This window comes from Xiphophorus hellerii, chromosome 16 (genome assembly GCF_003331165.1).
Source record: "Xiphophorus hellerii strain 12219 chromosome 16, Xiphophorus_hellerii-4.1, whole genome shotgun sequence".
In the NCBI taxonomy this organism is placed as follows: Eukaryota; Metazoa; Chordata; class Actinopteri; order Cyprinodontiformes; family Poeciliidae; genus Xiphophorus; species Xiphophorus hellerii.
The window spans coordinates 8,108,308-8,121,433 of NC_045687.1; the positions used below are offsets into that span (position 1 = coordinate 8,108,308).

The 13,126-nt window shown below is 37.7% G+C and overlaps 1 protein-coding gene across 1 annotated transcript; it reads right to left on the bottom strand.

The window, feature by feature from the left end:
- Positions 1-154: 154 nt before the first annotated feature.
- On the bottom strand, positions 155-12,017 carry mafk (v-maf avian musculoaponeurotic fibrosarcoma oncogene homolog K). Its single transcript, XM_032587345.1, has 3 exons — positions 11,783-12,017; positions 3,755-3,833; positions 155-3,670 (listed from the first exon to the last, which is right to left on the bottom strand). Exons 1-3 carry the CDS (start codon positions 11,944-11,946, stop codon positions 3,236-3,238), a joined length of 678 nt encoding a protein of 225 aa, XP_032443236.1. The 5' UTR covers positions 11,947-12,017; the 3' UTR covers positions 155-3,235.
- Between the last annotated feature and the right edge of the window lie 1,109 nt (positions 12,018-13,126).

Genomic DNA, 13,126 nt, shown 5'->3' on the forward strand with positions numbered 1-13,126 from the left:
GTGAGACTACAAAAAACTCTTATTTTTCAATCTAATTTGGCTAAAAAACAAACTGCAGTTACTAAAACCATATTTGATTTTTGTCATCCTTTCTGTATTCTAGCATATTCTCTACATGGCTGAATTTAAACAGTAGCTTGTAGACTGGCAAAGCTGGTGTTAAAAGCTTATTTAATCAGACATGTTAAAAAAAAATCTATAAAAGTTCTTACATTTTCATCAAAATCCAAGTTTTATTTACATTTCTATATATATGTACAATTCATATAAAAGTACTGGGCGGAAGGTAACTTAACTTCTGGATGTTGCCAAATATATTCACAATCTGTAAGAGGAAAGAAAAATGTCTGGACTAAGTTCAGTAAACATCTATGGCAGGAAGATAGCTGTGCCTCGTCTCACAAATAAATCCTTCTAGATTTTTGTCTTACATCCGTTCAATTTAAATGGAAAAACTTTTTCTACTGATTTGCATAAAAGAAAAGACCATCATGTATCTTGGCCTGGATATAGTGATTGTGTATTTAATTCACAATCACTGTGATTCAGAGAAAGGTTTGTCTGTTATTTGACTAAGGCATTTTTGATGTTACGTGGGAAAATAGGACACAAGACGTATAATATTAAGGTGTGCTCAAAATCAATCACCCCAGTCTCAGATTCAGTGTTCAAGTGTGTATAAATAGTTTTGAAGATTTACCACTAGAGGTCAGCATAATGCTTTGCAATTTACTGTATTTGTCATGAATATGTAAAAATTGACTTATGCAAACAGAACAATATTGGTTTTGGCTTTAGGACTGAAACACACCATCACATTAACAGGTCTGGGTTAACAGTGCTGAATACATAAAGCACTAAAAGCATTACCATCATGGAGTACACTTTAAAACCTGTGGGGTCTGCACCAGGTTTACACATAAAACTTATAAACTCTTAAGAAATGTTAAACCTGAAAGTTTAAAGACTCTGACGATGCAGTTTCATTTTCCAAGTTTTCACAACACTTGTCTCTGGGAACGTAAATGTGTGCTTTAAAATTTGCACTGAAGGATTCTATAATTTGGTTTATTGTTTGATGACATTCTAGTGAGGTCCATTTCACATCTCTCTAACAATAGTACATTACTAATAGTTTTAAATGAGCTTTTATTTGACTTATCTGCAATTTCCACTGTTTGCAAGGCTGCAGAATATGACCCATCTAAATGTAACCTTAAGCAGTTAATTGTCGAGCATAAATACATAAAAGTTTTAAGTTATAAACACAGTTGTCTCGTAAATGTGAGTACAATTTGAAAACGGTCAGCATCAATGTCACTAACTGCAGTGAGTGATTACACAGACACACCACTCCCAGTATAGTGAAAGACAGAAAAATAAGTAATATACATATATATATTTACGTATTTTGTATGTGTATTGTATAAAACTGATATCAGAAAAAGAACAAAGGACATAAAAGAACTGGGTGAAAATTCAAGGAGTAAGAACACAGCAATGCCCCTGCTTAAACAAAATAAAATCACAGCAGGTTGTACAGCAGCATAGTTCCCCATTCTGTTCTTTGCAGCTTTTGAACAGGGGAAGAACAGTCATGTCTTCTTACACAAGAAAAAATCCTGACATGAGCAGTCTCTATTCCATTGACTCCAATTTAGGAATGGATCCTCTGTAGGAACAGCTTGTTTTCAAGTCATCTTTATATTTAAATAATGCAAGATGTTCATAGAGAGAAAGGCATTTACTGCATTTAATATATGTGTTTTATGAAGACAGGCGTCAGGAGTTTCTCTTGTAGAAGAGTGTGTCAAATGCAAAGTAAATAGCTACTGATTGTAAAAAATTTAAAAATACCAACACCGGCGGCAGCAGCACTTCTTGTGACCCAGCGGTAGGAATGATTTTTTTTTTTTTTATATGTCTGGACGGAGTTTATCAACGTAAGTGACAACATAACTAGCAGAGGATTTGTCACCTTTAATCTGTAATATACAGGAAGAAAGTTGATTTTTGTAAGGACTACTTTCATTATCACTATATCCAATATGGATTACCCACCAAACATTGCAAGTGCAGCAAAGTTTACCATCCTTGCTAACTTTAGACTTTCACTAAATATTCCCATCACATCATCATCACACATTAAAGCCCCAGTACATACAAGAATAATTTCTGGTACATTGTTGCATCTTGTAATTTACTTTATACTGTATCGTTACAGTCATAAGTGCTATAATAAAGTAAATTCTATTATTACATGCAAATTTAGCTCAATCTGCTTTCTAAGCACATTCAAATGTAAAAAGTTAGTTGTAAGTTGAGTTGCGAAAAGGCTTAAAACCTGTTAATACTACCAAAAAAAGTCAGGGGGCCATAAAATAGCCATCAGAATTACACCCAACACTTCCCAAACAAACTTTACAATGTCTTTAATACCTTTTAACCTTTTTAACAAAATAATCTAAAATGGCGAACAAATCAGAACCTTTAGGTATGTTTCATAATTGAAGCAAACATGGAGGAGACATCCTCTAGATTTGGCAATGCTTTCCAATTACTGTTACCGACACTAAGGTTTTCGAAACATGAAACACAAATATATGGTTGTCAGTTTTCCCCTTAACAGCTTCTTTTATGGATTAGCATAAGCTAAACAAGCTCAAGAACAAATTAAAATCTGAGAAAACTTCAGTTTCATCCATCTCTTATATCACTGGAAACTCTTGAGAAACTTCTAGACTTTAATCCTGGGAAATTTAACACCTTATTGTGCTGAGCTGCATGTTAGTTGTAGATTACTTATAGATCTTTAAGGCAACAGCTTCAAAATTTACAGTTTTTATGTAAATTTACACAAATAGCAAATAACTATACTCCCATAAAGTCAAATCATTTGTATTTTATGTTCTGCAGCATCAAGTATTACACCAGTAAGACAGACTGTAATAAATCTCTACCATCAGTCACAGAGGTAGGGTCACAGAGGCCCAATACCCTGCCGGTGCTGGGGGTCGGATGGGGTTGTGAACAGTGTGCAGACAGTATAGACTGTGTAAGAGGCAGGCGAATGGAGACAGAACTGTGAATGCAGCATTACGTGACAGAGCTTGGCACCCAATCCTTGAGTCTAACAAACTACTGAGGATCCTCTCAGTACAGGATGACTGGGTACAGGATGCGTCAGAGCCAGCAAAGATCAGGCAAAAGAATGGAAAGTCCAGTCCTGTCAGCACTAAGAGGGAGCTGAGAATGGGGTGGGGCTGGTGTTGTGGTGAGCGGACTTGACAATGGTGATGACGCTGGTGGTGGCCACTTTGCCGGGTGAAATTGGCCCCCGGGTTACAGTCCTGGCGAAACACTGCAAGGCCTCGTACTTAGCTCGCAGTGCATCCAGCTCCAACCTCATGCTGGCATTCTCTCTGGCCAGCTTGTCCACCTCCTGCTGCAACTCTGTCTTTTGTCTCTCCAGCTCTTCCTTCTGGGTGACACGCTTGATGCGACAGCTGGCTGCATAGCCTCGGTTCTTCAGGGTCCGTCGCCGCTGCTTCAGCCGGACGACATCTTCCTTCGTCAGTCCACGCAGATGCTGGTTTAGCTCCCGCACTGACATGGCCACCAACTCATCGTCGCTAAGCGCCGGGGCATTCTCGCCCGTCTCCTTCTTGACCTGTTGGAGGGAGGACGTGAGTAAAGAACAACTCCACATGCAAAAGCAATTTCATAAAAAATTTCTTAAATTCATGAGGCTTACCCTTAAAGCTTTGCTTGTCTTGAAATGAGTCGTCATTCCCTGCATGCAGAAAACTGACCAGAACCTCACAGTAGTTGCACTGAAAATGAAACGGATAAAAACAGACTATTTAACTTCAACTACCTGGAGAGCAACATGTCAAAGGTGATTGGCAACACATTTAGTTAACCCTATCAGTACCAGCTACCCGTTCCACTTTTGTCAAAGAAGGACAATTTTCAGAGTTGTCAAATCTGATTCATTTGGACTGAGAATCTAGATTTTCTTTTCATTTCTCACTCTTCCCAGACACATCTCACTCCCAATAATGAAAGTTGTCAATGAATGGTCATAATCACCATTTTTTGATGCCATTTGTTTTAGAATACTGAGCAAGACTATTGCTAAATATCTGAACAACATACAATTATTTGGATAGATGAGGAAATACTTTTGTAAATAAAGCTTATTCATTTATATATCTGATTTTATATAACTATAAAATTCTAATATAACACCTATACAAGTCTAAAGAGCTTTGATTGTTCATCAGCAAAATCCACCACATTGGCTAAAAGCAACACTTGTTCATGTAAAATCTTGTATGTTTATAAACTGGTTGCCATGTATGCATAGGCTAGGTTAATTAAAGTTTGGTAATTTCACTTTATTGAATAAAGACTGACAAATGCCCCAATCTCACTATAAGCTTTACTGAAGACCAGGTCTCCTTAGTGTATTATATATATTTTTCACGTAATAATTTTGACAGTAGCTTGGCTACACATGCCAGCAGATGGCAGCAAGCCTCCACGTTAAACCTCAGTTTTTGACAGCGTTTTGTCTTTTCTGTTAAGAGTGATGTGAGCCAAACTTGTTCATTAGTACAAGCAGAAATAAAACAGCAGGTTTTTCTTTCACAGAACTCTTTAAAGATTTAAACTTTCAGTGTGTCTGCCAGAGCTGTTTTTTTAAGGCCCCTTGGCACTTATTATACAGCGGAATAGGTTTCTCAGGCTGCTCTTATGACCAAAGAACAAGAAAGAGAAAAGGGGAGAAAAAACTGAGCAAGTGTGGCACACATCCCCCCAAGGCTCCATTTCAGAACCTGCAGACCAGCCTGACTGGGAGTTCACTGTTCCATGCTCCACAGCTACCATGGAAACGCCCTGTGAATGGGCGTGGGAGCATGAGTCACATGGTCAGCAAAAGGGTAAACAACTCTCATTCATAACCACAGTATGGCCCATAGATAGTGTTAACAAAAAATTCAAACTTGCTTAAATTTGGTCATAATACTCTCTCTTAAACTTAGCTTCTGTGATATTTCTCTTAATTTTACCAGTTAGCTTGTATCTCATCTTTTGCAGAGTGTTTAATCTTTTAATATGATGTCTGTGGGTCTACAGTCAAGCTGCAGTGCTCCACTCTTTCATCCCACATCAGTTTAACATTTGCAGGTATGCTGAACTTTACAGAGGAGTACAGCGGTGGAAAATTCCAGGAGGGAGAATGTCACAGGGAAATAGTTTCCTTTACAGTCAGTGATGTATTTTTGTTGCGAGACAATGTAGTCTATCGATTTAAGGCCGTCTCTCTCCAGTTGGATCCTCTTACATTGGGCTTTCCTGAACTGCTCCATGCCCTTATTTAACTCTAGTGGATATTTTTAGCTCACACTGCTGACATAAAATTATGCCAACTAAACAAATCTAGGAGAGTATGTGATAAGTGATACTTCAGAGAGAGAGAACAAATATCGTCTGCAGCACTTTGAAAGGTAGCTTTCACTGGAAAAAGCGCTCCGGGTGCTGGGGGGCTCACTTCATGACATTTATCATGTTTTCACATTTTAGGCCATAAATAGGTCTATGCTAATTCAGGAGTTTATAGAATGCAGTTGAAAACTGCAGAGAAGTGAAACTGAAAAACAACCGCGTTACTCTGAAACATCAAGAACTTCCCTTAGAATAGTTAAAAGGAAAATAAACAGAAGCAAAATACATGAAAAGTGCTAAACTATGTGTGTGTGTACATCTGTTTAGAGTTTTGAGAACTATCTGGTCTAATGTCTCATTTACACAGCATTGCATTATTGATATTTCAGAAGCTTTAAATATTGACGGAGAAATAAAATAAAGTATTTCCTGAAACAAGTTAGTCTATAACAAGACAATTTTGAGTAGTATTGTGTCAAAAGGGATCCCTTGTTACATTTGTTGTCTTGAAAGTCTTGAAAAAGTGGTGTAGGGCCTCCTCTTCTTCAAAAGGGACCTCCAGCCAGAATCCAGAAGCCGAGTTGTTGCCCTGAAATTCTTCAGCCATGTGCTTATTCTTTGTGCAACTTGCACTACGGTATGGTTTTCATAATCAAGTTTCCACAGAGGGAAAGTGGCAATTATGTCACACAACCAAATCCACTCGTAAAGACGAGACACAAACAAAACATGGCTTCTTAGATCAGGTTTTCCATAAGACAGTCTGAGTAAATTCCTCAAAGCAAAGCCGCAGATGGCGGGTAAAAAAAAAATTAAACAACTAAAAACTAAATTGCATTCCTGAGCGAGCACACATGTGCAAACCCTCACATGCATAGGGGTAAATCTTCTCAGAAGAGAGAAAGCATGTATTCTGAAATGTGTTGTACTCGTGTATGGGGTAGGAGTCACAATATCCCCACTCTTAGCATAATGGTTGCAAAAATTCCAAAATGTCTGGAATTCAAAAGGGTCTCACATTCACTGCTTGCCCAAACAAATCATCTGCAGCCTTTGCACATGTGTAAGCACTTCACCATCACTCTTTGAGGAAGGAAACATAAACAATACAGACCACTTTTAACTCTCAGATTCCTTATGTTTCATCTCTGCAGAAGCATGTCTAGTGACTAATAGCTAAGGATAACTTTTACTCAGCAGTACTAGAGAGAGCTGTGCACATTCTTAGTGGATGTCTTTAAACTTTTAAATGTATAACTAAAACTTTGTCCCACAGATGTCTGACAAATAATCAGCCTAACATTTGCTGTCATTGGAATTCTAGCATTTCTGTTTGCTAAAGGCCACAATAAAGGGCACGATTTTCTTAGCAGATTAATTCTTTCTTTTATTTAATTTTGGAAGTTTAGACATATTCAATTTTAATTTCAACAGAGAATCAAAAGGCCATACTTCCTGTATTTGCAACTGAAATCTGTCTTATTTTTTTGTGCCACTTTTGGAGTTATGGCTTCTTCCTCTGAGTGCTCTTTCAGATCATTCAGCACAGGACTTGTTACTCTGTGGATAATGAACTGATCTTGCCAATTTCAGCCAGAATCTTCATTTGCTTTTAATATGAGGTTGACAGAGCTGCATAACATATTGTTTCACAGTCATCGCAATATCAGTTAGTGCAACAGATTGCAGTATTTTAAAGAATGTTACATTCCATGCAAATAATGCTCCCAATAACATGTTTAGCATGTAGGATCAACTTTAACATCCTTTCATGCCGACACTATGTGTTTTTTTGTGACTGAGATGTTAAAGTTCACAAGGGGGTTAGAGATATTGAGATGAAGGATAAGAAAGAAATGTGTCAGGAAAATACAGGGTAAATTCTAACCTGTATCTACTGTCACTGCAGTATTCCATAATAGCACAGCAATATACTGTGCAGGATTAGTTAATATTCAAATTTTTCACATTCATCTCTGAGGTGCAAAACAGAGTTCCTTATAATTTCATATAATTGTTGGAATAGAAAAACGTGGGCCCTTCAAACATCTGGAAATTGTACCAAGGAATGGTCCAGACTTATTAAGGTTCATAATTCTCTTCCTGATATCTTAGTTGACATCTTTTGCCAATTCAATGAACATACAAGGAAACAGTGCATTTGATGGTTTCCATGTAAATACATATACAGACATGTAATCATTTTACATAATTTAAAAAGAAGTTTATAAATCAATAAAATAATCAGCTGGGCTTTTCCAGACTATTTACAGGTATACTAGCAAATCTCAATTCCAAATTTGAAGTAAATAACATAATAATAAAAAAAATCTAAAATAATTCTCATCATTCTGACATTTTTTGAGAAATAAAAACGACCCCATCTAATGTCAGTGAAGACAAAAGGTTATGTGAATTAAAATAACTTGTTTCAAGTATTCAGTTTATTAGAAGGAAGAGACACTAACAGACTTGTGACACCAAAAAGCCTGCACTTAACATTAGCACAAGAAGGCAAATAGAAACAAAACAAATGAATCCAAAACAACTTGATTCAAAAAGAGGTTCTGTAAACTTTTCCACATGATCAGTGACACCAACTATTACCAAATCTTGGTTACAGCATGATACTGTGGGGCCCAGTCACCTCCTAAAATAAACAGCTTATCAAAAGAGTTATGAGCTCATACTCCGGAGCTAAAAAAGAGCTGACTTGTCTTTGTTCTTTTTTAAGTCTGAAGTAAACAGAAAACAGATTTGTCTAGACTCTTCTAAGAAAGCTTTTCCCACACTTAATCAAGAATGCAAGGAGATTTTTACTCCCGACTGACGTGAATGGCACTCTGCTCTTTCTCCAGCACAGCACATTTGGTGGGATGTTATGCAAAGGAAACGGAGAGCATAACTGCATGGTGAGTCATGCTGTTTACGGGTAAAAGCGACGACCAGCGGCAGGGAATCACACCCTCCTGATCTGACATTTCCTGGAAAATCCCGTTGTTTCACAGAGAGGAAGGAAAAGTACAGAGAACTTTGGAAATAGTTGCTACGATCAGCCGGAACCTTTGTGCGGAAAGGGAGGAGGACTCACGGAAAAGATATTCTCCCAGACACTGGGATAGAAATGTCAGGAATGCAGGGAGGAAACACGCACTTCTATTCACTTTTTTTTTTACACTGACATTAAATATGAGTGAGCAAGAAAATGATCATCAGCAGGATTCCATACATTAATTGTAGTGAATAGTTGAGAGGTTTTCCTGCAACTTTTAAAGCAATAAAAAGACCACCACTTTGAATGCTTTGGATTATTTGTTTGCCCTGCTGATCACCTTTTATTCTCCACACAGCGGTAAGAAGCCACTATTTGATGCATTCAAAAAAGAATGCCTCAAAATAGATAAAACCCAGGACCAGCCCGCAGCATAAGCATCACATGCGACTTCTGAGGGTCACCCAGTAGCTGGGGGAAATAATTTAAAATAGCAGTGAATATTTCGCAGGTCAAGTTGGGAAAAAATGCTATTGCCATAAAGAAACAGTGAAACAAGACAGCTGTTTAATGATTGATAAAATAATAGAAATTCTCTGAAACTGCTATGCCATTTTTGAGGTTGCCGTTTTTTTTTTTAAGATGGTGAAAGTTTATTTTACTTTTGGCCCAGCATTGCTAAATAAAATAATTTCCCTGCTGGGATGAATAAAGTAATTCTTCTTCTTCTGCTTAGCTAGACCTTTAAAGAAAATCTGATCAGTTAAGCAAAATAAAAGAGAGTTATGTACTGCTGGTACATAACTCTCTGCTCATGTCTGTTCAATAAAACTCTGTTTAAATATATCTGTACTCTCCTTTTAAGGTATTAGTTCAGGCTCATTAGTTACCTTCAAAGCAAGCTGTGGCAAACTCTGAAAGCAAAACAAAAACAAGCTTGCCATAAATGAGAAATTAGGAAGGTGCAATAAAATCTCTGGCCTGGACATGAAGATGACTGCTTTGAGCGTGACCTAACTGTTTGAAACTGTTTGAAAGTTTTATTTTCAAGTCCACTTGGAGAAAGTGCTTAAATTATTCCTCATTTTTTTGTCTATTAACATGAGTATAAATACTAATGAGGCCTACTTAAACTTTAGATAATTTAAATGGCAATTTTTTGATGCTCTTTGGAAAAAATGAAACCGTAGGAGTGACAACATAGTAACATAGGAACAATTTATAAGTAGTGCAAGAATACTGAGCTGGCCAATAGTTTAGCTATCAGCACTGAAGTTTCCTATCAACACATTGATCACCTCTAGATCAAACCTAAAATAGTCTCATTAAACATAGACTGGAAAATCCAACACCAAACAGATATTCCTTAAAGAAAGGAATCGCAAAATACAAACCAGAGACTCTTTAAATCTATTCTTTTTTTACTCTAATTGAATATTTGTTTGTTAAGGCCCATGATTTTTTTAAACTTTTGTTTATGAAAGCAAAAGAATAATAAAAATAAATAGGATTCATTGATTCTATTCTTGTTCTCACAATAACAATGCTGTGTTTGGTCTTGTGAGCTGGATGTATTACCATACCCTTTGACATTAATGGGGCAGTGGTGGAAATTAGCCCCTGGGCCCCTGAATAACCTGAGACCGGCTTTGTTGAAACATTATGAGCTTGTGAGTTGAAAGGAACCTTTTAAGACTTTAAGAGGAAAAGCAGAGAAAAAAAAAAATCCTATTTTTTTAGGTGGCAGAGAGAACTGTTTCAGGAAGAAAAACACATCTTCATTCAATTATGTCTTATTTTTCCTGTTTATACCCCACTTTGCACATCCAACAGTATTAAAAATATATGATGTGTAAAGGTAATTATCAACAAAACTTCTTTTATTCCAGTAAGAGGAGCAAAACACATTACAGTGAACGTGTTCCATGTGAATCATACCATAAGTGACCACAAATATTTCACTTTCACAACATTTCACCACAATGGCCTGAGCAATTGGCGACACTGATTTCATCAATCACCAGACAAAATGGGGGGACTTCTCCGCGAGTGCTTTGGTGGCACAATGAGTCAGCTGTTGCAAGTTCTCCCTCCAAAAAAACACATCATCACTTTGGTGACTGAGCCACATGTTAACCTTATGACAGCGCAATACACACGCTACGCCCTCCCTCCTCCAGGCTGAAAGGCGCCCACCAGAAACAAGAATGAATCAGAACATCCTCCTGGCTTCGAATCTGTGGCAGATCTCAGTGGAATAAACCATTGAGAGACAAATATTTTCCATTTATTAATCACTGGACCTGGACCACAAGTCCAAAATGTTATGCAGAAGACAATGCAAAAGTAATGAGAATCATGTGCCATTATGTCATTGGCCCATACAGGATGTCTCCCTTATCTTGGCCCAAGAAATGACGATTTCTATCCCCCAGAAATCGTAATAAAACAAGTGATAAGATAACGGCACTTGTTCCATTTAGTGATTTATTGTTTGTGGAAATATGCCTCTTCCTTCCTCTCCTCCCTCCTGCAATGGACTAGTCAGCCCTGGTGGTCTCTGGTGCCCTTTCTCCCACATGTCTACAATGCAGACCACGTGTTGATTCCGATGTTAAAAACCGTAGGCTGGCATTTTGCATCGTAGGCACCTATTATAGAGGGCTGAGTGTTAGAAACAAACTTTAAGGTTGTGAAAAATGTGCGTGGAAATAGTTTCAGCAGAGACGGGTGGAAATTCTAGGATTATTTCACTTCCTTTTTTCTTAAAAACTTGATCCCACTGGCGATCAAGTGCTTTTCAAGTTTTATTGAAAAGCACGACTATTATAAAAAATTAAAAAGTGTGTTTTTAATTTGTAATGATATACGAAGGTCTTGTCATTTTTAAGTGAGTGTTCCGCTTTGACGCAATGCTTTTATAAGCTATTTTAATATTTTCAGAGGTCTCAGACATGCAAATTATTTTACTATAAAAAACTTAAGGATAATAAATTTAAGTATTTTTTATGGCTTTAATTTAGAGGGAAAAGAGGGAAAACATATTCAGCAGTTCTGATAATTTTCTCACTTCAAATGCAATCACTTTCTGTGTACTATTTTTTTTTTTCTTTTTTCTCCAGCACCAACACGTGTCCTCTCGGCTCAAATAATCCACAAAGTCAACATAAACTTCCAGAACCACTTCCAATAAGCTTCCTAACCGCCCAGTGAATCCAACACCAGCGTGTCTGCGCCTATACATCAGCGTGACAAATTTTAGCAATTTTCTGAAGAATGTCAAAACATATTTCAGAAGAGCAAAAAAAAGAAAAAGGAAAAAAAAAACAACAACCATACCTCTGTGAACGCGGATATGTGTAGACTGGGATGCGTAAAGGTGGCGAAGTAAGTTTCCTATCCAAGCGGCGAAGTGAGTTGACCCAGTCGGCGAGACGCGGCAGGAGGGTAGTGGTGTATCCTCGTACTGAATTAACTACAAAACAACAACAATGTACCAACATTCCACGCTCTGCTTCCGCAAGCGCTCACGTCACCTATTCCTCGTGACCGCCCCCTCCATTCATGAAAATAACTTTCTGCTGACGTCAGTCTAGAGAGGGGGGCCCGGGGCGGGGGGAGGCCAGAAATAGAAGACAGATACTGCTGGCAACCGCTTTTGCTTACTTTACAAAACAAATCAAAGTCGGTTTGCCCGGAGACATTCTGGCTGTTTACCTGCTGTACTTGTTGCTCTCTCCGCCAGACGAGCCGCCTGTTCTGTGAGTGGACACTTTCATGGCCAGGTTTTAACTACAAGGTATTCAAAAATGTGCTTTAACGGAGGGAAAACAGCGACGCCCCCCTCCCCATCCCCTCTGTCTGCCTTTTGGGAGCAGCAGCATTCCATTCCTGGGGAAAGTATGCAGAGTAGTAGCCCAGAAGTCACAGGATTTCTCTTATTTTAACTGCAGCATGTGGCGTCACTGCTATTTTTGGGTAATTAACTACTGACCTTAAATATGTTAAGCCATATAAGGTCGAAGCTTTTATTGATTTGCCGGTTCAGCTTTTCAGCTTAAAACAATCGGATTTATTTGACACTGGTAATAAGAAGAATAAAAACACTGTTTACACTTTAAACACCTATATATAGCTCACCCAAATTATAAGCAGACTTTGCGTCTACATGGGGCCTTGCTGGCCAGGGGGTCCAAGACCACTTGAATTTACACAACAGCTCAAGGTTGCAACTTTGAGCTTTCATACTTTTCGACTGTCGATCATTTCATTCCTGACTTTTGTCTCTTTCAAAATGGTTCCTTCATCCATATGAGAATCTACATGAACCAGGTGTCAATTAATTTAAAGTAATTTTCTCTCTATTTGCTTACGACCTGCAGTGAGGAAAGAGGTTATGTGACATTGCTAAGCATATTTTACACATTAGATTTATTTTAGTTTGATCAGGAGACAGATGTTGTATTTAAAAAAATAAAAACTGAAATGGTCCAAACTGCGGTCAAAACAGCAATCAGTGCAAGTAAAGTGAAATGAAGAATATTCAGTAAAATAATACACAATTAAATTAAACTATACATTGCCACGATTTATAGCTACCAGGACAAATTAATTGATTAGCAAAGGTAATGGAGTTGAAAAGTGTATATATTTTTTTTACTGGAATGGCAGCATAAGTGATGA